The sequence below is a fragment of the Octopus bimaculoides genome, chromosome 3, assembly GCF_046866305.1.
Source record: "Octopus bimaculoides isolate indiv1 chromosome 3, ASM4686630v1, whole genome shotgun sequence".
Classification (NCBI taxonomy): domain Eukaryota; kingdom Metazoa; phylum Mollusca; class Cephalopoda; order Octopoda; family Octopodidae; genus Octopus; species Octopus bimaculoides.
The window spans coordinates 52,918,754-52,943,724 of record NC_142930.1 but is presented as its reverse complement, the minus strand read 5'-3'; the positions used below and the strand labels follow the sequence as shown (position 1 = coordinate 52,943,724).

The following is a 24,971-nucleotide window of genomic DNA, read 5'->3' as shown; positions in this document are numbered from 1 at the left end:
GATTTTCCAAAGAGCCAGAAGTTTTAGAATTTGTTTGTGGTGAGGTTAGCCCAAATGTGTATTGAGACATCCGTTTCTTTCCTGAGAAAATTGTAATATAAATGAAATAAAGCTGATAGCTACTGAGAATTGAACTGGGTTGCAGACTTGACTTAGTATGAGTATATTGTTGTACAACAGCAGTTGCTATGGTTCAATCAATTTAAATCAATCTATAGACACTTTATGTCAATAATTATAATATATCTGGGAATATATCGGTCTCTTACATTGCTGATTAGTATGGCTGCTATGATTTTTAAGGCGATACCTGTATGCACCCCACTCTACATCATTGATTGATCAAGAATTCAGCTATTGTTTGTATCCATCTTCTCTACTGTCCCATGAGAATATTTGAGTCCAGAATCACAAGTTAATAAAACATACTAATCACACAATACCCTGTTGTTTACAGTAGAGAACGGCACAATCATACAGTCTCTATTTATAGGTCATTGCAGTTTCTCAAACAGCACATAGATACATGCACTCACACTCAAATATATCTCTCCCTGTGTCCTTTAGTGAGATTTTTCCAATGTTATCTTCCCTACTTAATACTGGTATAATGTATATATCCAATCTAAAACTGTGGTTGCAAAACTGAATTGGTTTTTGTGTTGAACTATGCTATACATGCTATACATACTTGCTATACATACTTGCGTTCTTTACAAAAATATTTTCTAAATGTCTTCACATTTTTGTTGATGTGAACAGTTTTATTTTCTCTCAATAGGCAAGTCAATTGTAGGCAATTGTTGGCTAGAATCCATCACAAATCTATCGTTAGGCTTTCTCTGTATTAATATGAAAATATCAATATATTGGCAAAAGACCAATCATTACAAGAAGTTTCAATAGAGAATTCGTCAATGCTTTTTAGATAATTAGCTCTTCAGTGAGGCACAATATTCACTTGTCTTTCTAATCAGGTTCAGGTATCAGTCACAGCTCTTACTTCCAAGATAACTTTTAAAGGGCATTCAGCTGCAGGATTGTTTAATGAAAACCTTTAAGGTTAACATGCTGTTGTTGTTGTTTAATTTCCACACCAGCCCTGACACAAGTAGACTTATGATCAAAGTTATTCCAGTCATGACCAATACTTACTTTTGAGAGAGTTTATTTAAAACTATTAATCTTTTTTTCTAAAGATTTTAGAGCACGATTTGAAATAGTTTTAGCTGCCAATTTTGAAGCAGGTTGTTCAGCTATGAAGAAATTCCCTTGTTGATTCAAGTAACATGAATATCTATGCTTTTAAAAGGCTAAAAGGAATGTAGAAACTATGAAAATGACAATATGTATATGTCAAGTTATTTTCAAATGATTTTGTTTAGTGGTACTCAGGATAAAAAAGGGTTCATTAACAAACCTTTTATGAATTCTTCAAGTTGACTCATTAATGCGTCAATCTGAAGAATTCATTATTTCTTTGGTAAATTTACCATTTCAGCTGAACAAATTGGTTTCAGAATTATACATGTTGGGAAGGAACTTGATCAGAGATTGTGTTGAAATGGTAACAGTTACAATGAAGCAGGGTCACCATTGACAATTGATATACCTTTTTTGTAACAGTGTTATATATTTATTTCTTTATTGCCCTCAAGGGGCTAAACATAGTGGGGACAACTCCAGTGCGTAACTGGTACTTAATTAATCAACCCCGAAAGGATGAAAGGCAAAGTCAACTTTGGTGGAATTTAAACTCAAAATGTAATGGCACATGAAATACCGCTAAGCTTAGTGTTATATATTAAGTATCAGTCTTTTGTTATATATTTATGTCTTTCTCACTAGTGCTATTCCATTTTATATGTTGGAAGTCAGTTGTAAGCCGTTTCTTTTAGGTTATGTTGAAAAATATGTTTAAGTAGAATTCTTTTTAAGGAGTGGATGAGATTTATCATTCTGATCAACAATAAATGTTGGCATATATTTTGTTTTCTAAATTCCTATGTATTCATTTTTATTTCAATGTTCTAGAGAAATAGCTTGACGAAAGCAATTGCTTGTCAGAGTAATGTCACAAAAAGCAATTGGGGATGACAGCTTAGTGAATATTGCCATTAAAAGTATAAAATAGATTTGCATCATCAGCTATTCTGTTACTAATCTCCAACTAAATCAATATCATTTTACTAAAAAGGTCAAAATAATGAAGTTTGACTTTTTATCTCTGACTATAATTAATTCAAGCAGAAATATAAAATAAATCAAATAGTTATATTAGAATATCTGATACCTCAAATATGTATGATGTAGGGTATGTCAAAGACAAGTTTTCTCAGTGATTTATTTCTATACCACAAAAAATTTACACTTATTTCTGATTTTCTTTCCTGTTTTATTTGCTTTATTCAACTCTCTTGGCTATTATGTCATAACTTACTTTAGTATATTTCATAATCATATTTTTCCTCTCTAAAATCTGTCTTCCCAATTTTCCCCACCTTACCGTCGATCCATATCAGCAATACTATGCAACTTTCATTGGTTTTTATTTAATTTTTACTTCCAACATTTATTTATTATATTTCCATTATCAGTTTAGACAAACTTATTCCATTTCTTTATAAAGTTCATAAATTTTAATTCTTTTTGAACACTAGAGAGAGAGGTGAGAGATGGAGTAATGGGATCTTGTTTTTAAGGTAGACTCCTGTTTCAGGAAATAATTCTTCATTTGTGTGGAGAAAATGTTTTCTCTGAAGCAGAAGTATGCCAAAAATGTTATAGTTCACATCTTTTCACTGCACACAGACTATATTAACTGATTTTTGCAATTATAGTTCACCACTAGTTAATCCAGACTCTGGTTTTTATTATATTCCACATCTCATCACCATCTTCGTCTCAATGAGTTATAATGGCCAAACTGATAAAATGTTGTCCTGAATCATAACCTGTTATTGATGCTTTGACATTGGAAAAGCATAAACCCAACCATATTGCACTTGGGCAATGACTGGTGCATTGTTTATCTAATTGGAAGAGAAGGTTTAGTGATTTTACAATATAGAGATAATTCAGAAAATGAATGGTTCATATACAGCTTATTCTTGGTACTTTTATTTTACTCTCCAAACCATACCATATAAATTTTCTCTCTGCTCAAATATAAATATATTTGAATTTGCGTTTTTGTTCATTTTAGTTGTAGCTTTCTCTTTTCCACATCTGAATATTCTCATTTCAGCAGGGTTACTTTTGTCTATAAGGTTATCTTTTGATATCTATCTTATTTTCATGACTGTTTGTATATTTCTCTGTCAAATGTCTGGCACTCTGTTGGTTACAACAACAAGGGTTCCAGTTGATTTGATCAATGAACAGCCTACTCATAAAATTAGTGTGCAAGTGGTTGATCACTCCACAGACATGTGTACCCATAATGTAGTTTTCAGGGAGATTCAGTGCGACACAGAGTGTGACAAGGCTGGCCCCTTGAAATACAGGTACTACTCACTTTTGTCAGTTGAGAGGATTGGAGCAATGTGAAATAAAGTGTCTTGCTGAAGGACACAATGTGCCGCCAGGAATTGAACTCACAACCTTATGATTGTAAGCCAAATACCTTAGCCACTAAGCCACACCTTCACTCTGTCACATGTAATGCTTATTTATTCACATTGTTTTAAATTAATCATAGCTTTGAGATTTTGATGATCTGATAGTTTATTTTTAGAATAACATTGTAGGGTAGGTGTGAAAGGCCAGATTTGGGTGGTTTGAACATAAAACAGATAGAATATTTGGGCCCAATATGGCTGGTTTAAATGTTGAAGGGCTAAATAATCTTAGTTCTTCCTTTTTCTACTTATTTCAAATATCTCCTATTATTTCATTAATTTCAGGTATTGATTTCAAGATGAGAACAGTTAACATGGATAATAAAGTAGCCAAAATCCAAATTTGGTAAGTACTTTTGGTTCAGTTTTATTAAATATGCTCATTAAAAATATATTTAATTTTAAAAAGTCATCCTGATTTAGATTTAAATACAAAAGATCAAATCAAAAGTGAAAGCAAAAAATGCAAAAGACACAAACTTTAACATGCTTCTAGTTGTCTGCAGACATTTTACTTTTGATTCTCAAAATCTTTCACTATACATTGTCACTAACTTCCTGCTGAATGAAAGTCAGAAAGCCAATATTCTTTAGAAATTATGCAGCAAGATTTAGAATAATTGTATTGGAAATAAACATATTGCTTGGATATTAATACCCTGAATTTGTAGAATTCTAGAATATTTGTGCAAGCTGATATGTATTATTTTGTTTAATTACAAATAACATATAAATTTGTTTCAAATTTTAAATTTCATTTCAAATAACATTTTAAAAATCTTTATTATAAGTAGTTTGTGAAGTCTCATGTCTTCTGATATATGCTTGTAGATTTTTTTTTAATTTTAGATATTTCATTCATTCCTTTAGATATGAACTGCTTTTTTCCAAGAGCAAATATGAATTCTTCTATAATACTAGACAATAATGTACTACCTATACTGATATTTTGCCATATCTGTTTATAGGACATGTATTTCTGTGTGTCTTTGTTAAATTGGGTTGTTTGAAATAGACATCAGATCCACATTTCTATGCTCAATATTTTGAAAACAAAACTAAACATTAATCTTCATCTTATCTGAAGGTTCCAGAAGGCATTTTTTGTTGCAATTTACATTCTAACAATCATTTTGGTTGGTGATACACTTTTGTTGTTTACCCAAATCATTCAATTTTGTTTATATACAATAGTGTTACTTCAGTTCATCTATTTTTGATTTAATAATTTGTCTTAGATATAGCCAAGAGAGAGAGAGAGAGAGAGAGAGAGAGAGAGAGAGAGTAGATGGTGATATGGCCTTCTTTTAAGTAAATATAACATAAGACATTAAAGTGTCATTTGAAAAGGAAGTAGTTACACATCGTATAAGTTAGGCAAGATGGCATGTTTGTAGTTGTCCAGTGTTTTCTTTGTTGGAAACAATGTTCTGAATTGCTTCTCCCCCAACTATCTCTGTGTTCTAAGCAAGGACAATGTTTGCCTTACTATGATATATATTGTGCTTTTAATACAACATGTCTACTAAGAGATTTTTCTCTCAGATAGGTATTTTAATTTAATGCTGTTTCAGTTGCATACACTAAATATATGATGGTAGTCTCTTGTAGTCTGAGAAAAATGGTTGTGTAATTCCTTGTTGAACAACCTACACAAATGATTTGTTTGCAGTGACTGAATGTTTGTACTGAACATTAGCTCACTCCTTCCATCAAATCAATGTTTCCTAAACAGGTGCAGCAGATGTTGAAGTGATTGCAGAGCAACATTCGATGAATTGTTTTACTCAATAACACAATGCACCACCTGGTCCAGGAATTGAAACTATGATCTCACAATCATGAGTGCAACACCCTAACCACTTAACCACTATATATAACTGCTCAAAGCATCATACAATGGGACTGAAACCAAAGCCACCATTTGAAAAACAAATATCTCACCAAATCTCTCTGCAATGTCATGTTAATATTAAAAATGCTTATCTATAAACATTTATCTAAACCTAAGATACCTGTATACATGTAAATGACACTCAGGCCATATCTGACTCAAATATTTTATCTGTTTCAATGTTCAAACAGGCCAGATCTGTCCTCTCACACCTATACTACAATGTCACTCTAAACACACAAACAATCACATCACAGTTACAAAGCTATGAGATAATACATGAAACAAGATGGATAAATAAGCATTAGAGTTGATGGATTAATCTGAATGCTAAAGGGTTAAAGAAATTCAAATTTCTACTCATCAAGCCTAAAAGATTCACCATTACTCTTGTTGGGTGTGTCAGCTTGGTGAAGGCCAACTTTCCTTAAGGAACTTCTAAGTCTAGAGTGCTACTCAGCACTGCAGTTGATGACATACTCCATTAGTTGGCTGGCTTCACTCCATAGCTGACCTTCTTCACTTGTTTTTCAGCACATACATCCATACTCACAATTAAGTGCTGTTAAATTGTTTCCCATCAGCCATTTATCTAAGGATTTGATGACAAATTTCTCTTAACAAATTTAATCCGAAGTTTGTACATCTATGAGATATATGTTTGTATGTATGTGCGTGTGTGTGTGTGTGTGTGTGTGTGAGAGAGAGAGAGAGAGAGAGAGTGTGTGTGTTAGTGTCTTTTTTTTCCAAGACATCACATGTTAGTTGTAAATAAGTGTCTTTATCATTCAAGTCATGTCCTTGTGTTCTTCATTTCCAATCTGCTGTATAAACATTCATGTTTACACAGCCAAGAAAAAATATTGCCTTGCTTAGAAACAGTTGAGCATTGGTGACTAGAAAGGCTTGGTTTGGAAAATATATGTTCATGATTTGTGAATCAGGTACAAACATTTGGTTTGTACATTCTCAAACATATTCCAAAATATTTGATCTTTTCCTACAGCTGTGTAACACCAACAGAAATAGTGATTTTACTTTGGGTGCCAAAGTCACTATGCTAATGTTGGGAATTCCTTGGTTGTGTCAAATTGGATTTTGTTCTATAGTTATGCTTCTGCATATTGTTAATGTTTAGTGGTTTGTTCTTATGTTTCTTTGTTTTTCATTTTGATTTGGTGTGCTTTATATACAGCTTATACAGTTTCTTAGGTCTTTTCTGACCTTAGTTAATGTTATTTACCCTGTTTGTAAATAATTATAGTTAAACCTGATCAAATTGCTATTATAAGGAGAATGTGTGTTTGTGTGGTGTGTTATGCTTACTGTAAATACGCAAATTTACAGTGGTATTCATTTGGAGATAATATCTCTTCTGGATGTACTGTGTATAAAAGCACCAAACGTATCAGTAGCAGACGAGAAATGGTCCAGCAGCCAGTGAGAATGTCCGGTGCATACTTCTTACCGCATTGGGCTTTGTACATAGCATATACTCACTGCCAACTGCATGCTATGACAAAATCTATCACTACTGATAAAGGAAAACAGTGAGTGAACAATCATTGGGGTTGCAATTAGATGCTCAGCTGAATAAAATTCCATTATATACAACAGAATAGGCGCAGGAGTGGCTATGTGGTAAGTAGCTTGCTTACCAACCACATGGTTCTGAGTTCAGTCCCACTGCGTGGCACCTTGGGCAAGTATCTGCTACTATGGCCGACCAAAGCCTTGTGAGTGGATTTGGTAGACGGAAACTGAAAGAAGCCCATCGTATATATGTATGTATATATATATATATATATATATATATATGTGTGTGTGTGTGTTTGTATGTCTGTGTTTGTCCCACTACCATCACTTGACAACCGATGCTGGTGTGTTTACGTCCCTGTAACTTAGCGATTCAGCAAAAAGAGACTGATAGAATAAGTACTAGGCTTACAAAAGAATAAGTCCTGGGGTCGATTTTCTCGACTAAAGGCGGTGCTCCAGCATGGCCGCAGTCAAATGACTGAAACAAGTAAAAGAGTAAAAGAGAAGTAGCATTAGATTAAAATAGCCATTTGCTTTTTCATTATGTAATTATGTTGAGTATGATACCCAGTTGTGTGTATATGTCCATGTGGATGTGTGTGACATTATGAATGATGATTGTGTCTAAGTATTTATATGTATGAATATGCGTGTATGTATAGTTGTGTTATCTTCCTTCTTTCATTTAACTATTTCAGAAATTAAAAAAAAATTATCATTTAGAAATTATTTTAATTTCTGAAAATGTTATAAAATTATTGAAATAGCAATCCTGTTCCCTCATATTTGAAATGACTGAGTGGTGAAAATGGTTGCCAGTCTTGAATAGTTGTAATGGATTTATTTGTAGTATTTCAGGATAAACTCAACTTGTCTAAAAATAAATCTTTGCACAAAGCAGCATTGAATAGAGTATATTCATGTAACATTATATTCAACGTGTTTGAATGTACTCGGGTGTGAGAAGACTTTTTACTTCAGAGCAAGTTCCTGGAGAAAATTCTTCTCTTACACATGTGTAAAGACATAAAGATGGGCAATGAATGACATCAATGGAGCAGAAGACGTATATGTTTCTGTGCCACTTCTCTTTGTCGACTGTGAAAACCAGAATTGTCTTTCATAGTCTGTTGAGAATAGAATTATTCTTATTAAAACAGTATACAGAACTTAAGCTGATGTTCATAAAGATGGGTTAAGCTAGAATTAAATAAATGAAAATGACACATGAAGCAGATGAATGAAATATATTTATGTAAAGTCATATTCAATATGTTCATGTACACTCTGATGTGAGATGACCTTCCACTGCAGAGATATCCAAGGAGAAAATTCTCCTCTAAGCCATGTGTTAAAACACAATTCTAGCTTCACCAAGCTTTACACACAAGCATACGTTTTAATAAGCATATGTGTTGATAATAATTCCATTCTTATTGGGCTGTGAATGGCGGATTTGGTGTATGTAACTGATGAAGTGAGACAACACAGAAATGTATGCATCCTATGGTCCATTGATGTCAGTCACAGCGTATCTGTTGTTTTCAGACATATCTAAGAGGAGAATTTGCTTATGAGACTATCCCCATGGCAGAAGATATTCTCATGTCGGAGTCTACTCAAATATGTTGAACATAACTCTTCATTTCTGTGTTTAACCCATAAACTGCTGGGATTTTGCTGTGTGTAACACAAACTGCTGAGCCTATTTTGGGTAAAGGTCAACATCGATCTATCACTCGAAAAAAATACTCAGTGTTTCTTAACACCTTCTGTGATTGACTACACTGTTTCTGGGGTGAAAGGGTATCATGTGCATACATTATACATCATCAAAATTAGGTCAGATCATGCCCTACTTCCGTGGCCACACACGTGGCCTGTCGCACTGTCGCGTTGGCCACTGAGGTGGCCTATCGCAGTTTATGGGTTAAGTATGAGAGATAATGCAGAGTATGTTAGTACAACTTTCATCAACCATCTCTTTACCAATTCACAAGATTATCTTCACCCAAAAATTCCTCGATTCCCTCTTAAAATATTTATGCAGTCATTTTCTTTACTCTTTCTCTTTTTTAAAGGGATACAGCAGGCCAGGAGAGATTTGAAGCTATTACTCACCAATTCTACAGACGTGCTCAGGTATATACTACTTTCTCTTTGACATCTACACAATTTCTGAAATAAATTCATATTATTATTGCTTACTTGGAACTTATTTTATCAATGATTACTGTTTCCTGTTGACTGTTAAAGTTTTTGATAAATTAAGGACTGAGTTCATTCATGATAAAATGATTCGTAATATATAGACAAGACATATTATCCAATGTGTGCTTCCATTTCTAAGATGGTAGGCTATAATTTAAGTGATATTTAGCTGTGATTTCTTGCAGGCTAAGTGACCATGAAGAGACTCACTTGTTTGCTTGATGTATGTGTAGCTCTATGTGTGTTTTATGTATGTGTATACTTTGTACATGTTTCTATTTTCCTTTAAGGTTTTGTTAGAAACAAGTGTTAATAGCCATGACTTTCACTAGAAATGACACACCATTTTACATCTATTGTTTCAGTACCAGAGTGATGGTGGTGGTGGTGGTGGTGGAGGAGGGGGTAAATATTACAAATCTGGAGCACAACATGTTTTTACAAGTGTGTCTTTGTAATCGCTATCTTGTTATAGTTATTCATTTAGCCATGAAGTAGGAAGTGGAACTTGCATAATTAAACTAGATAAAATATATTAAAACAATAATAATTTTTATCTTTTATGATGTATAACTTCTGACGGAAGAAACTATAATAAAAGCATAGTTGTGTAGATTAAAAAAATGCTTCCCAACCGCATAGTTTTGGGTTCAGTCCCACTTTGTGGCACTTCGAGCAAGTGTGTTTTCCTGTAGCCCTAGGCTAACCAAGACCTTGTGAGTGGATTTGGTTGACAGAAACTGAAAGAAGCTTATTGTATAAATGTATATATATGTATATTTATGTGTATATAGATATATATATAATATAAATATATATATATATATATATATATATATATATATATATATATATATATATATATAATATGATATAGTATAATATAATACAGTTGTTAAGTATCCTACCTGTGAGGGGTCAATGCTAGATGTGTCGAAACAATTGTCGTGATTAATAAAAATTCTTGTATCTTCTATCTACCATATAATATTACATATATATATATATATATATATATATATATATACATACATACAAATACATACATACATATATACAGACATATGATCTTATCGTTTGTAATACTAACTTCAGGAAACCTGCCAGTCACTTATTCACTTACCAATCTGGTGGACACAATAGTCAAATTGACTACACCCTCGCCAGGAAACAGGAAAGATGGCTACTTCTAATACCAAAAACCTTCTCGGGTGAAGAATGCACCCCACAATATAGATTAGTAGTTAGCGACTTCAGGATCAGGTCTAAATGGATGCCCAGAAGATGACCAGCATGGAGAAGTGTCTGGAAGCTTAAGGATCCTGCAAATGGACAGAGATTTAGAGACATATTACTCAAGGCTTTTGATGAAATAGAAGGGGGATATAGCATTACATGATGTAGAAGACAACTGGAGGTTTCTACAGGACAACTTGTTGAGGGCTACTGACCAGATCTGTGGATGATGCAAAGTCCCCTCTCAACCCAAGGTAACGTGGTGGTGCAACAATGTAGTTGACAGGGCCATTAGGGAAAAAAAAACAGGCTTGGGTTAGGGTTAGGGTTAGGGTTGAATGATTACAACACCATTCTGCTAGAAATAGGCCCCAAAAAGGTCTAGGAACCACTTAGATTATTACTCCATTACACAACGTTGTAAGTGAGGAAAATAGACAGCAAGGATTTATAAAATAATTTGGATAGTATCAAGTCTATAGATTTCACAGTTTGAGTTATTAAAAACCCTTTCCGATCATCAGTAGCAACATACCAAATGTAAATAAATGAAAAATACATTATACATACTGCCAAAGTGTTTTTAATAACTTATGTTTGGTATGTTGTTTATTTTCCTCGCTTACAACCTTGGAAGGATGGGAAGAACAGAGGTTATGGAGTAATAATCTAAGTGGTTCCTAGACTATTTGGGGTCTATTTCTAGCAGACTGGTGTTGTAATCATTCAACACCCTTATAATTTTAATATAAATTAACTATTATGCTATTTTAGTATGCTGGCCACTGATAAATCATTAAATAATGACGTTATCCTAATTACGTACACACACACACACATATATATATATATATATATATATATATATTCTTTTGCACGTTTCAATCATTTGTGGCCATGCTGGAGCACTGCCTTAAAGGGTTTTAGTTGAAGAAATCAACTCCAGAATTTATTCTTTGTAAGCCTCGTATTTATTCTATCAGTCTCTTTTGCTGAATTACTAAGTTACAGGGACAAACACATCAAAACCAGTTGTCAAGTGATGGTGGGGGGACAAACACAAAGACACACACACATAAATATGTACACACACTCACACACATATATATATGACAGGCTTCTTTCTGTTTCCATCTACCAAATCCACTCATAAGGCTTCTTATCACTCCGCCACGCTTGTATACACACACACACACTTATATATATTATTGGAATTTCACATTCTATAGGTAAACAAGGTTGGCTGAATGTGTGTTACAGCAATTCTCTCCAAGTATGTGTCAGGTAATTGGAACACAAATTACTGTTAATGTCATATAATTAACTTCAAAATAAGGATTTGTTCCTTACAGGTGTGAATTAATAACAGCCGAGTTAATTGATCAATAACTACATTAATCTGTTTTGTCTGTCTACTTAGCATGATTTAGAAAAAAACAAAACAAAACAAAGCAAACAACTACAAATGTTAATGATGGTGACTATTATGGTTAATCTCTCATCAAATTATCCTGCCTAAATATCCTGATGCATTTGATGTAATTAAATATATTTATCTAACAGAGAAAGAACAGCTTGGTTTAATGAATTAAGGGTTGATGTACAAAATACCGTACACAAAAATTTCTCGGTTAATTGAAATTTGCTTCTTAATCAGAAAAAGGAATAAAAGAACCTTTTAAAGTGGGAAATTTCAATTAATTAAGAATTTTGTATTGAGGAAGAAGTTGAGCATAATATGAAAATATAATAAAGAATTGAAGATATTTCTTGTGTGATGTGTGTGTGTGTGTGAATGTATGTATGTGTGGCTGTGTGGTAAGACATTTGCTTCCCAACTACAAGGTACCTGGTTCAGTCCTACTGCTTGGCACCTCAGGCAAATGACTTGCCTCAGAATAACCAGTCTTGTGAGTGGATTTGGCAGGTGGAAACTGAAAGAAGACTATCATTTGTGTGTGTGTATTATGTATATATGTATGTGTGTGTGTGTTTGTTCCCAACCACTGTTTGATAACTGGTGTTGGTTTGTTTACATCCAAGTTACTTGGCAGTTTGGCAAGAGACTGATTAGAATAAGCACCAGCCTTAAAAAATTAAATATAGTAGGCATCAATTTGTCCCAACTAAACTCTTCAAGGCAGTGTCCTCCAGTATAACTGCAGTCCAAATACTGAAACAAGTAAAAGATAATCAATAAAAGATACCAAACCTGAGGGACTTGAATATATGATGGTGGATTAATGAACTGAACAGGTAAAGTGTTGTATTTGATGGGTAGAGTAAGAACTAGGCAGATCCAGAAATACAAGAGAATTTGAAATAGGAAATTATGGAAGTTGAAAGATGTCCCCTCAGCTGGTAGTAAGGTTCATAGATATGAGTTGATTTATATGATGGGAAGAGGGGATAGGGATTTACAACACAGTGGACAACTGGGAGTTTCTATAAAGCAGCCTGCTGTGGTTTAAAAACCAGGTCTATGACTGATGCAAGGTACCAGTCAGATTGAAGGTTGCTAGGTGGTACCATAGTTCGGATCATAAATACTAAGAGAAACCTGAAAAGACTGGAAGAAAGTGGGGAGAAAAAAACTGTCAAGTAACTTGATAAGAAACTAGACTTCAGGTATAGCTAGCCAAAGCAGAAGCAAGAGTAAGAGGTTTACACATATTCTGCAACAAGAGGACCACGAGCATGTAACGTTCTGGATTGTGAGGCAGTGCACTGAAAAGAGGGGACAAGTGTGTAAGGGAATATTTAGCAGCATATTTGCCCTTATTGATGCTGAAAAGAAAGAGGCTTGGGAATGTTATTATGTGGAGCTGTTGAATGGGGAGAGTATATGTGGGAGAGAGACAGAGTACCTCATGTTAGCCTAACAGAGAGACAGATGTTGATGTTAACAGCTATATGGCTGAAATCGTGATTAAGGATTTGTTATGATCTAGAAAATTATAATAAACAGGAGGGGATGAAAACTGGGCCACAGTGTACATGAACCTGCTCACTAAATTACCCTGTAAACTCATTTCTAACTCTCTTGTTGCTACTGCCACTTTTGTACATGGCTTGTTTGGCTCTCATAAGCCATTCATCAATCCCTAATTTTCTTATTGACCACTGAACTACAGAGTACAGAACCCTGTCAAAAGTACTCTCCAGCTAGGAATAAACCATTAAGTAGGTTTAGTTCTAGCTAAGTACTTCTCTTGCAATTGTCTCACTAGGAAAAATTCATAAAATAATTCAATTAGTTTTGGATTGATCAGTTTCTGTATTAGTTTGATAACTCTTCCTTCATCAGCAAAACATACTAAGTGAAATAAATGAAAATATTTATACATACCTACAAAAAAGCACACACAAAATGTGAGTACATAAAAATATACACGCATTGTACCCTATACAATTATATATCTGTATCTATGTATTTTGCCTAAAAGGATTTTATATGCTGGCCACTGATAAAATTCATTAATTTTAATGACTTTATCCTGTAATTATGTTTATATATATATATATATATGTGTGTGTGTGTGTGTGTGTGTGTGTGTGTGTGTGCATGTAAACATGCATATATGTATGTGCATAAGTTCGTGTATTTTTTTTTCGGTAATGAGACAGTTTCTTTTAAAATTATCTATTTGAATAATTCTCTACTTGACAGGGAGTTCTTTTAGTATATGATCTATGCAGCCGGACATCCTTTGAAAATCTCTCGAAATGGTTAACTTATGTTGACGAGGTATGTACAAGATTTCTTACAAATTAGAGCAATTTCAGTTTCTATTGTTTTAGTTAAAAAAATTAAGAATAGTTTATAAAATTTAAAAAAAAATTAACTTTCAATTTGTAATGTTTAAGAATATTTGTAATTAAAAGAAAACAAAAATTGCTAGATACACGAGGAATTCATAGTATCTTGACGAAGTGAATTTAGTTTCTTTAGGTTAAACGTTGTGCAGGGTAGCCTAGTTCACTAAAGCATGAAATCAGCTGTTTGTCTTATTTATCTGCCTTTCGGAACTCATATTGCACTGGTAAGTTCCAATATCTACCGTTAGGTGTCGCCGTGATTCCCGCGATTGTTTTGAATTCAGATTTGTTTACATCTTTTTATTGTGGAGGCGCAATGGCCCAGTGGTTAGGGCAGCGGACTTGCGGTCATAGGATCGCGGTTTCGATTCCCAGACCGGGTGTTGTGAGTGTTTATTGAGCGAAGACACCTAAAACTCCACGAGGCTTCGGCAGGGGATGGTGGCGAACCCTGCTGTACTCTTTCACCACAACTTTCTCTCACTCTTACTTCTTGTTTCTGTTATGCCTGTAATTCAAAGGGTTAGCCTTGTCACACTGTGTCACGCTGAATATCTCCGAGAACTACGTTAAGGGTACACGTGTCTGTGGAGTGCTCAGCCACTTGCACGTTAATTTCACTAGCAGGCTGTTCTGTTGATTGGACCAACTGGAACCCTCGACGTCGTAAGCGACGGAGTGCCAACACATCTTTTTATCGTTTAGATTCTCTCATTTACATTCACTTGTAGCTTTAATTTTGGCCCGTATGCCTCCTAAGAAAAGTCCTGCTGAAAGTGCTGTTGGCGATGATAAAACGTCACGATAAAGGTGAATAAGTAACGATTGCACGATCTTTTGGGATGAGTCGGACAACTGTATCGACGATTGTGCATAATAAGGGCACTGTCATGCTATTAGCTGTCAGAAGTGAAAGTGCTCACTGCTAGTGAAGTATCTGTCTGTCTGCCTGCATGCCTGTTGCTGGCTTGTCGATTCTTTGGCTACTGACAGCTAATACCATGACTGGCCGGAGCGAGCTATATGTCTGTCTGTCTCTCTCTCTCTATCTATCTATCTATTACTCGAAAGTTATTGGAACAAATTTGACACCTATATCCATGCGTTTGAAAACACAACACAGAGTATAAGGGTACTCGCGTCCGCGCTAGCTAGTCGTGAGTGGTCGATCCTATTATTTTTAAACTTCAAACTTCATTTGTTTTCTATTTTGATAAATTCTCTCTGTTGAAAATGATATTCTTATATTTTAAATAATTTGCAATTTCAGGAAATATGTTTTTATATTAAATTTGTGTTTTCTAATAAGGTGGACGAGTGATTGATAGATAGATAGTAAGTAAGTAAGTAAGCCAATAGCTCGCTCCGGCCAGTCAGTAGCTGTCAGTAGCCAAAGAATCGACAGGCCAGCAACAGGCATGCAGGCAGACAGACAGATACTTCACTAGCAGTGAGCACTTTCACTTCTGACAGCTAATAGCATGACAGTGCCAAATCTTTGACAAGAGAAAGCGTTGTCTTTGTTTGAGGATATGAAGGAAAAAATATCCAGATGAGAAAGATGTAGAATTCGAGGCAATTCGACTTAGGTCGTGTCTTCTGGAACCAATTAACGACTTAAAGTGAGGTATACTTGTATTTTGTTGTTGCAATCCTGAGTTTGAGGGGCTAATGCAGTTTCGCACCTTTCCTTGTAAAATGCATTTTTTTGAAAAAAAATTTTCGGATCCCTACATTTTAGATGTAGGAGATTACGAACATGCAAAACACAAACAATCTTTTTTAACCCAGCACCCCCCTTCCCTAAATTATTGAACTTTTTCGAAATTTTTTCCCCCAAGTTTTACATGACGGAGATTCCGAATATGCAAGAAACCATATTTTCGAAATTTAAATCCAATAGGCGTATTGATATGAATGTCTTCCTGGGGCTAAAAACATCAGTCTTCTATAGGACCGCCGACCGATTCTAGTCTTCGACTACGTTATCTTATGTGTAGTACATTTTTAAATGGTTGATATTTCTAGCTGGTGCGGTGGCCATATTCAAACTTTATTATTACCTACCTTTTACCAACAAAAAAGTGACATAGATTAAATAAATAGATAAAAAATAATGAGCTGGACTATTGGATATGGGCAGTCATTTTTAAAGTTGCCTCCCTTTAGTAGATAATATTCTCCCTTACAAACAAATTTTTGTTTTTTATCGTTTATATATTTGTTTTGCTAGATTCCTGATGAGAAATCGTGTGTTATCCTGAACTATAACAAAAGATTTGTTATAGTTCAGGATAACACACGATTTCGCATCAAATGAATTTTATGTCAATGATTAGTATACAAAAGTGTCAGCCAAATACAAAAGATCCCAAATTATTTTTCATTCTCATTAAACTATACATACTTCCTTATTTTTACTCGTGTCAGTCACCATCAAACGTCTTAGGTGCAGGCGTGACTGTGGCACCTTGGACAAGTGTCTTTTACTATAACCTGAGGATGACCAAAGCTTTGTGTGTTGTTTCAGTCATCAAACTGCGCCCATGCTGGGACACCACTTTGAAGAATTTTTAGTCAATAAATCGACTCCGGTACTTTTTTTTTTTTCAAGTCTGGTACTTATTGTATCGGGTTCTTGTGTTGAACCGCTAAGTTACTAGGATGTAAACACACCAATACCAGTTGACAAACGGTAGTGATCCACTTACAAGGCTTTGGTCGGTCCAAGGCTGTAGTAGAAGACACTTGCTCTAGGTGCCATGCTGAGGGACTGAACTTAGAACCATGTGGATGAGAAACAAGCTCCTTACCACACAGTCACACCTATACCTATATATAAATATGTTTGTGTATTTGTATTTGTTGTCTGCCAATTGGTTGGCAACTGGTGTTGGTGTGTTTATGTCCCTATAAATTAACAGTTCAGCAAAAGTAACTGATAGAATAAGTACCAGGCTTTAAAAAATTAAGCATGGGTTCAATTTGTTCAACTAAAATTCATGAAGGCAGTGCCCCAGAATGAAACAAGTAAAACATAAAATGTGTGTGTGTGTATTTATGTTACATATATTTGGCAAATTTTTATAAATAAGTAGAAATTTTGTCACATCAATGTCTTTTTATTTCCAAAATGTTGTTTTCCACTTTTGGTTTTTCCAGTTTGCAAATGAAGACACGGAACTTTTACTTTTGGGAAATAAAAGTGATCGCTGTCAGTGGAGAGAAGTTTCTTGTGAAGAAGGACAGAAGGTGAAGATGTAAAAACATTCTAAATAAACACATGAAAGATTAATACATTTATGCCTTATAAATGACTAAATGCATAAATATATTTACTTTTCAGTTTTTCAACTTCTATAACTCTTAATGCAACCTGTGTATGTTTTTATGAGGATTTATGTTGCTAGCTAGCTACAAGTTAGTCTGAGTTGTGTTCATCCTCAGATGTTTCAAACTTATTTGGTAATTTTCTATTCAATTCTATTATTAGAATAGAAGAGATTGTTTGCAATGTCGTTAAGGCCATAGAGAAAAAATAATAGGAATATGCATAGAGCCTTGCTCAACACTTTTCTTAACCCTTTAGCATTCACATTATTGTCAAAAGTAATGCTTTTTTTTTATTCACACCATTTTGAATTAATTATGCATTATCTTGTAGCTTTGAGATTTTAATTAGGTGACTGTTAATTTTTTGAATGACATTGTAGGGGGTTGGTATGAGAGCCCAAACTTGGCCAGTTTGACATAAAACAGATGGAATATATAGGCTGGACATGGCTAGTTTAAAAGCTAAAAGGTTACACATATCAAATGAACTGATCATTTTCATCATGCTCACCCATTTTTATATATATATATATATATATATATATATATATAACTTTATCCTTACATTTACTTCTCTCTCCCTCTCTCTCTCTCTCTCTCTCTCTCTCTCTATATATATATATATATATATATCACCCACTACACTCTCTGAGTGGTTGGCGTTAGGAAGGGCATCCAGCTGTAGAAACTCTGCCAAATCAGACTGGAGCCTGGTGTTGCCATCCGGTTTCACCGGTCCTCAGTCAAATCGTCCAACCCATGCTAGCATGGAAAGCGGACGTTAAACGATGATGATGATGATGATGATATATATATATATATATATATATATATATATATATATATATATATATATATAGAGAGAGAGAGAGAGAGAGAGAGAGAGAGAGAGAGAGAGAGAGAGAGAGAGAGAGAGAGAGAGAGAGGGACAAGTAAATGTAAGGATAAGTTAGGCAGGTCAGTATACGAAGTGTATTAAATACAAACTATATTGAATGTATTCACTTGCCTAACTTGCTTATCCTTACATTTACCTCTCTGCCTGCTCAAGTTTAAACCTTGAGCACTACCAAGTGTATTCTATACAGAGAATATTTGATTCTCGACCCTACTAATACATTCCCTGCTTTTAGGTCACTTTAAATAGAACCCTTGATTCAGTAACACTGTGTATAAACTCTGTCTTTGGATTGACCAATTTCAAAGACTGTTGGATTTTACTCATAGAGTATTGGAATCTTAATAATGGATTTACAAAGGCAATGACCAATCTTAAAGACTATTGGATTTTACTCACAAGGTATTGGAATCTTATATGTATACCATTCTGCCTAAACAATGGATTTACAAATACAATATCCCTACATTCACTCTCTATTTCCTATCTTATCTAAACTAACTATTGCTTAACCATCCTCTCACACCGTCTCCGATGAAGGGATATAATAAATATCCTGGAAACAGCTGTAAGACCTATTTATAAATGTTCTATATTATACACAGCCTTGGATTTTTATCTCATTACAAAAAGTAAATCCTTATATTCACACGCTGATATATGACCTATGTTGGACCCCTTATTCGCATAATCACTGAACCTGGAGCTTAACTATGGTCTATCAATAGCACTTACTCAGCATTACCTGAAACCTCTGGGTCTAATTAATACCACTATCGCTCATAACCTATATATATATATATATATATATATATATATATATATATATACAATGGGCTTCTTTCAGTTTCCATCTATCAAATCCACTCACAAAGCTTTGGCTGGCCCAAGGCTATAGTAGAAGGCACTTGCCTAAGGCATCATGCAGTGGGACTGAACCTGGAACAATGTGGTTGGGAAGCAAGCTTCTTACCACACAGCCATGCTTGATATATATATATATATATATATATATATATATATATATATATCATCATCATCATCATCATCGTTTAACGTCCGCTTTCCATGCTAGCATGGGTTGGACGATTTGACTGAGGACTGGTGAAACCGGATGGCAACACCAGGCTCCAGTCTGATTTGGCAGAGTTTCTACAGCTGGATGCCCTTCCTAACGCCAACCACTCAGAGAGTGTAGTGGGTGCTTTTACGTGTCACCCGCACGAAAACGGCCACGCTCGAAATGGTGTCTTTTATGTGCCACCCGCACAAGCCAGTCCAGGGGCACTGGCAACGATCTCGCTCGAAAATCCTACAGGAGCCAGTCAGGCGGTACTGGCAACGGCCACGCTCAAAATGGTGCATCTCATGTGCCACCCGCACAAGAACCAGTCCAGGGGCACTGGCAACGATCTTACTTGGCTTGCCGGGTCTTCTCACGCACAGCCCATTTCCAAAGGTCTCGGTCCGTAGTCATCGCCTCGGTGAGGCCCAATGTACGAAGGTCTTGCCTCACCACCTCAGCCCAGGTCTTCCTGGGCCTACCTCTTCCACGGGTTCCCTCAACTGTTAGGGTGTGGCACTTTTTCACGCAGCTATCCTCCTCCATTCTCACCATATATATATATATATATATATATATATATATCACTCACAAAGCTTTGGCTGGCCCAAGGCTATAGTAGAAGGCACTTGCCTAAGGCATCATGCAGTGGGACTGAACCTGGAACAATGTGGTTGGGAAGCAAGCTTCTTACCACACAGCCATGCTTGATATATATATATATATATATATATATATATATATATATATATATATATATATATATATATATATATATATATATATATATATATATATATATATATATATATATATATATATATATATATATATATGCACATACATACATGTTTATTATGATTAACAAATAAAGCAACATCAGATCATTTGTATATAAGACATGAGGCAACTATCTGACCAAGTTTAATCCTTTAGCATTCGGATTATTTTGTCAAATGTAATACTTATTTATTCATGTTTTGAATTCTTCATGCATTATCTTACAGCTTCAAAATTTTGATGATGTTATTGTTTAATTTTAGAATGACATTGTTGGGTAGGTGTAAGAGGTTGGATCTGGCTAGTTTGAACTTAAAATAGGCAGAATATTTGGGCCAGGTATGGCTGGTTTAAATGCTAAAGAGTTAATCAATAATTTTATTGTATATTAAGTATATGTATCCTATCAATTTGTTGATTGAGAGAAATTTATTATTTTGTCAGTTTGCCGAGCAATACAACATGAAATTTTTTGAAACCAGTGCAAAAAACCGGGAAAACATAGATCAGGTAGGATTTTTTTTTTTTTTTTGTTGATCTTTACTTTTTTGTATCTTGATTAATTTAATATTTTCCATTTATGAATATTTATAACTTACATGAGTACATTACATTTGCATATGTTTACTAAAGTTCTGAAAGAGGGACTAGAACCTTTAACAATGGACAATTTCATTCAGTTTTCTGTCAAGTTAATCCTGTTATTTCTTAGAGAACTGACTGAACCATTCCTAATTAATATGTAAATATTTTAGTTTGCCAATGATTGTTAGAAAGAATGAAAGTCTGTAATCTAATAGAATTGTTATAATTTACCATACTTTAGATAATACCTTGTACATCTTTCTTTTAATGATTAAATCATACCTTATTCTTTGACTATTAAAAGAAAGTAATCTACATACTTTTAGTTAGTAGATTATTTGGTCACTTCACCTGCTGGAAGTGGTAGTGAAATCTCCTCAAATTATACCTCACTGTCTCACAAAAAGATGACTAAGATAAGATGGTCACAGCATTGAGAGGTCACAGCATTGAGAAGTCACAGCATTAAGCGGTCACAACATTGAGATGTCACAGCATTAAGCAGTCACAACATTGAGAGGTCACAGCATTAAGCGGTCACAACATGGAGAGGTCACAGCATTAAGCAGTCACAACATTGAGAGGTCACAGCATTAAGCAGTCACAACATTGAGAGGTCACAGCATTAAGCAGTCACAACATTGAGAGGTCACAGCATTAAGCGGTCACAACTCTCTGAGTGGTTGGCGTTAGGAAGGGCATCCAGCTGTAGAAACTCTGCCAAATTTAGATTGGAGCCTGGTGTTGCCATCCGGTTTCACCAGTCCTCAGTCAAATCGTCCAACCCATGCTAGCATGGAAAGCGGACGTTAAACGATGATGATGAACTCAGGTACTGCAGACATGTGATTAGAATGCTGCAGGAATGAATCCCCAAATGGATTCTTCAAGCTGAGCCAACCTGCAGGAGACCCAGGGGGTAGACCAAGAATGAGATGATTGGACAATATTCGTTTTCTTGGTCACAATTGGGAATCTAGCCAGAGATTGTGATGACAGTTGTTTCTGCTAGGACACTATGGAGAAGGTGCTTGAGGAACCCATCCTCCCTCCCCATCACCTCACATTCTCAAGATTAGTGGCTGGAGAAAGTACATGAATGGATAGATAGCCACAGTTGGAATCTCTTTGATCATTAGTGAGTTTGATCAGAACTGACCTGTTCACATTGTTGTTATTTGATAAATGAAATAATGTTAAGTTATGAATATATTTTATCATTTTAAAGGTGTTTATATTTTCTATCACTAATACCTTTGGTCAGTGGAGGCGCAATGGCACAGTGGTTAGGGCAGCGGACTCACGGTCATAGGATCGCAGTTTCGATTCTCAGACCGGGCGTTGTGAGTGTTTATTGAGCGAAAACACCTAAAGCTCCACAAGGCTCCAGCAGGGGATGGTGGCGAACCCTGCTGTACTCTTCCACCACAACTTTCTCTCACTCTTACTTCCTGTTTCTGTTGTGCCTGTAATTCAAAGGGCCAGCCTTGTCACACTGTGTCACACTGAATATCCCCGAGAACTACGTTAAGGGTACACATGTCTGTGGAGTACTCAGCCACTTGTACGTTAATTTCACGAGCAGGCTGTTCCGTTGATCGGATCAACTGGAATCCTCAATGCCCGGTCTGGGAATCGAAACCGCGATCCTACGGCCGCGAGTCCACTGCCCTAACCACTGGGCCATTGTGCCTCCCCTTATCAGTATAACTGGCACTTAAAAGTTTTGCTCTGTAATTTACTAAGCAGTGGCTTATAAGAGGAATATTTAGTTTCTGTAGCATAGGCCCTTCCTGGTGTTGGTTTCTACATTAGTCTACTGGTATGCTGCAGTGTAACCTGAATATGATTTTTTTTTACCTGTACTTTTAGTTATATTCTTAGTTCAGGTGTGTCACCAAATTTTGAAGAGGATATGTGCTCTGCAAGTGAAATAAGGTTGCAGAGCACTGCTTTATGTGAACGAACATTTGTGTGTATGCCAGTATATGTTTCTTTATTTTTTCTTCACATTGCCAATTATACCTTTTCTTTTTCATTATCTAGGCTTTTCAACATATCTGTGAAGGTATCCTTCAAAAACAATCTCTAAAGCGGTCGACTCAATCACTTAACACAAGCTCCAGTTCAAACTCCCATCTAGTCCATCGAGGCAGATCAGTTCTCTCCCTTGAATCTAAGCATGAAGACAATAGTATGAAAACTTCAGAACATTCTTACTGGAGATGTTGTGCTGGTGTCATGTAATCACAGGCAATGTAAAAAAAAAAAAATTGGTTAATAAGCTATGTCTATACTTAATATCCTAGACAAAGATATTTTAGGTGGGTAAATCCTTCATGCTCCTTACCTGTTGAGCCAAATGGTAAGAATTTTGGTGCTGACACATTGAAAAATTCCATTTATTTTTAGATTATTTCAAACCAAAAACAATGTGATATATTAAATGTTCCAAATGATTTTAATTGTTCTCAACAAAGGTTTTGTAAGCTATTGTTATTGTAAATTGCAGCATATAATTGCAACCTAATATAAACGGTTGGACCAGCATACAAGCTGTCTTGAAGAATTTTAGCGTTTCACCATTTTATAATTTTATTTCATTTTATACTCTGTGTGACCATATCAGTCCTTGGTTTCCTAAAGGAATTTTCAGTCTTTAATATTTTTACTTTATAAATATGGTGAGTTGACAGAAACAGCAGTGTGCCAGATTAAGCATATTGTTTGATGTTTGGAACTCGAATGCTACTGGAAAATGACTTTGCCTTTCATCCCTCTATGGGTTGATAAAATAAGTTTGAGTTATATTTTGGAGTTTATTCAATCAACTTGTACCTAGTGAAGATAAATAAAAACTTTCTTTATACACTAACTTTTAGATTATCAATAATAATTAATTATAGTCCTTCAAATTCCTCTTTTAGCTTTCATATATTGATACCTAGCAAAATTTCAAAATTAAAGGTGGATTTATTTTATTATCTTTACTATTCTTTCAAACCTGTCAAAGCCAATTTCAAACTATTGTGGCATATAAAGTTTATCACTTATTAAATTATATTCTCTGGAGTTTCAGCTACATTTCTGGCTGCAATTGCTGAATAAGATCTGTTTGTAGAGTTATTTATGAATATATACATCTTTTTGAAGTCTATGGAAACACATTTATCTAACATAAACCAATTAGCTACATACCAGTTTTTAACAAATGCTCCAAAATAGCTAAAGATTACTCCTAACCAAGACTCACCAAAATGAAAAGAATAACAGACCATCTGATGTATTGTATGGAATTTATTAAAATTATAACATGTTTGTTATGACAATATTACCATTTTGCTGAAACGTTTGCTAGCAAAAATATGGGTGTTTAAATTATGAAATTAATTCAGAAACAGCTTTGAACAAGAAACAAATATTTCTCTTTGAGGGATCAAATGCTTCTTAATGTATTTTTTTTCTTACACTACATATTTGCTGACCAGTATAGCTTGTTTTAATTTTTCTTATATCTGAACCTGAAATCAGTAGTGAAATAAAATATATGTAAAAGGGAAAAGCATTATAAAGATTTTATGGCAGCTTACATGGTTTCTTTTTCTCATACATATTAGTTATGATACTATAAATATAAATGATACACTTCAGTGATTGCTGTTTACATGTCATTTAGTAAAGCATTTGTGATAAAATGATAAGATATACTAACACAGTTCATAGCTATGGAGATACAATAGTCAGGATGTACAGAATATCCTCAGTTTCTAATATCTGGTATAACAAAAGATAATTGCTACTTTATGATGACTTGCATTGACTTCAATTTACTTAATAATTTGAGCTTGTTATTTTTTCTGTGATACTAATTTAGCATTGTTGGATGTTTTATAGTTTATTAATTAATTTCAAATGTTAACATGGGGTAGTAAACATGAAAGCTTTCTATTTATTTCTGAGGTCTGTAAACAAAAGCAACTCAAATTTCTTTCT

At 34.7% G+C, this 24,971-nt stretch overlaps 1 protein-coding gene across 1 annotated transcript in view; it reads left to right on the top strand.

Annotated features, from left to right (window-relative positions):
• Positions 1–24,236, top strand: part of LOC106870188 (ras-related protein Rab-10) — a 50,420-nt gene extending 26,184 nt beyond the window's left edge. The window contains exons 3-8 of the mRNA XM_014916192.3: positions 3,906–3,966; positions 9,135–9,195; positions 14,171–14,248; positions 17,482–17,571; positions 20,838–20,903; positions 23,025–24,236. Coding sequence (XP_014771678.1) covers positions 3,906–3,966; positions 9,135–9,195; positions 14,171–14,248; positions 17,482–17,571; positions 20,838–20,903; positions 23,025–23,225 — 557 coding nt within the window. The 3' untranslated portion in view covers positions 23,226–24,236. The remainder of the gene's footprint in view (positions 1–3,905; positions 3,967–9,134; positions 9,196–14,170; positions 14,249–17,481; positions 17,572–20,837; positions 20,904–23,024) is intronic.
• The last annotated feature ends 735 nt before the right edge of the window (positions 24,237–24,971 follow it).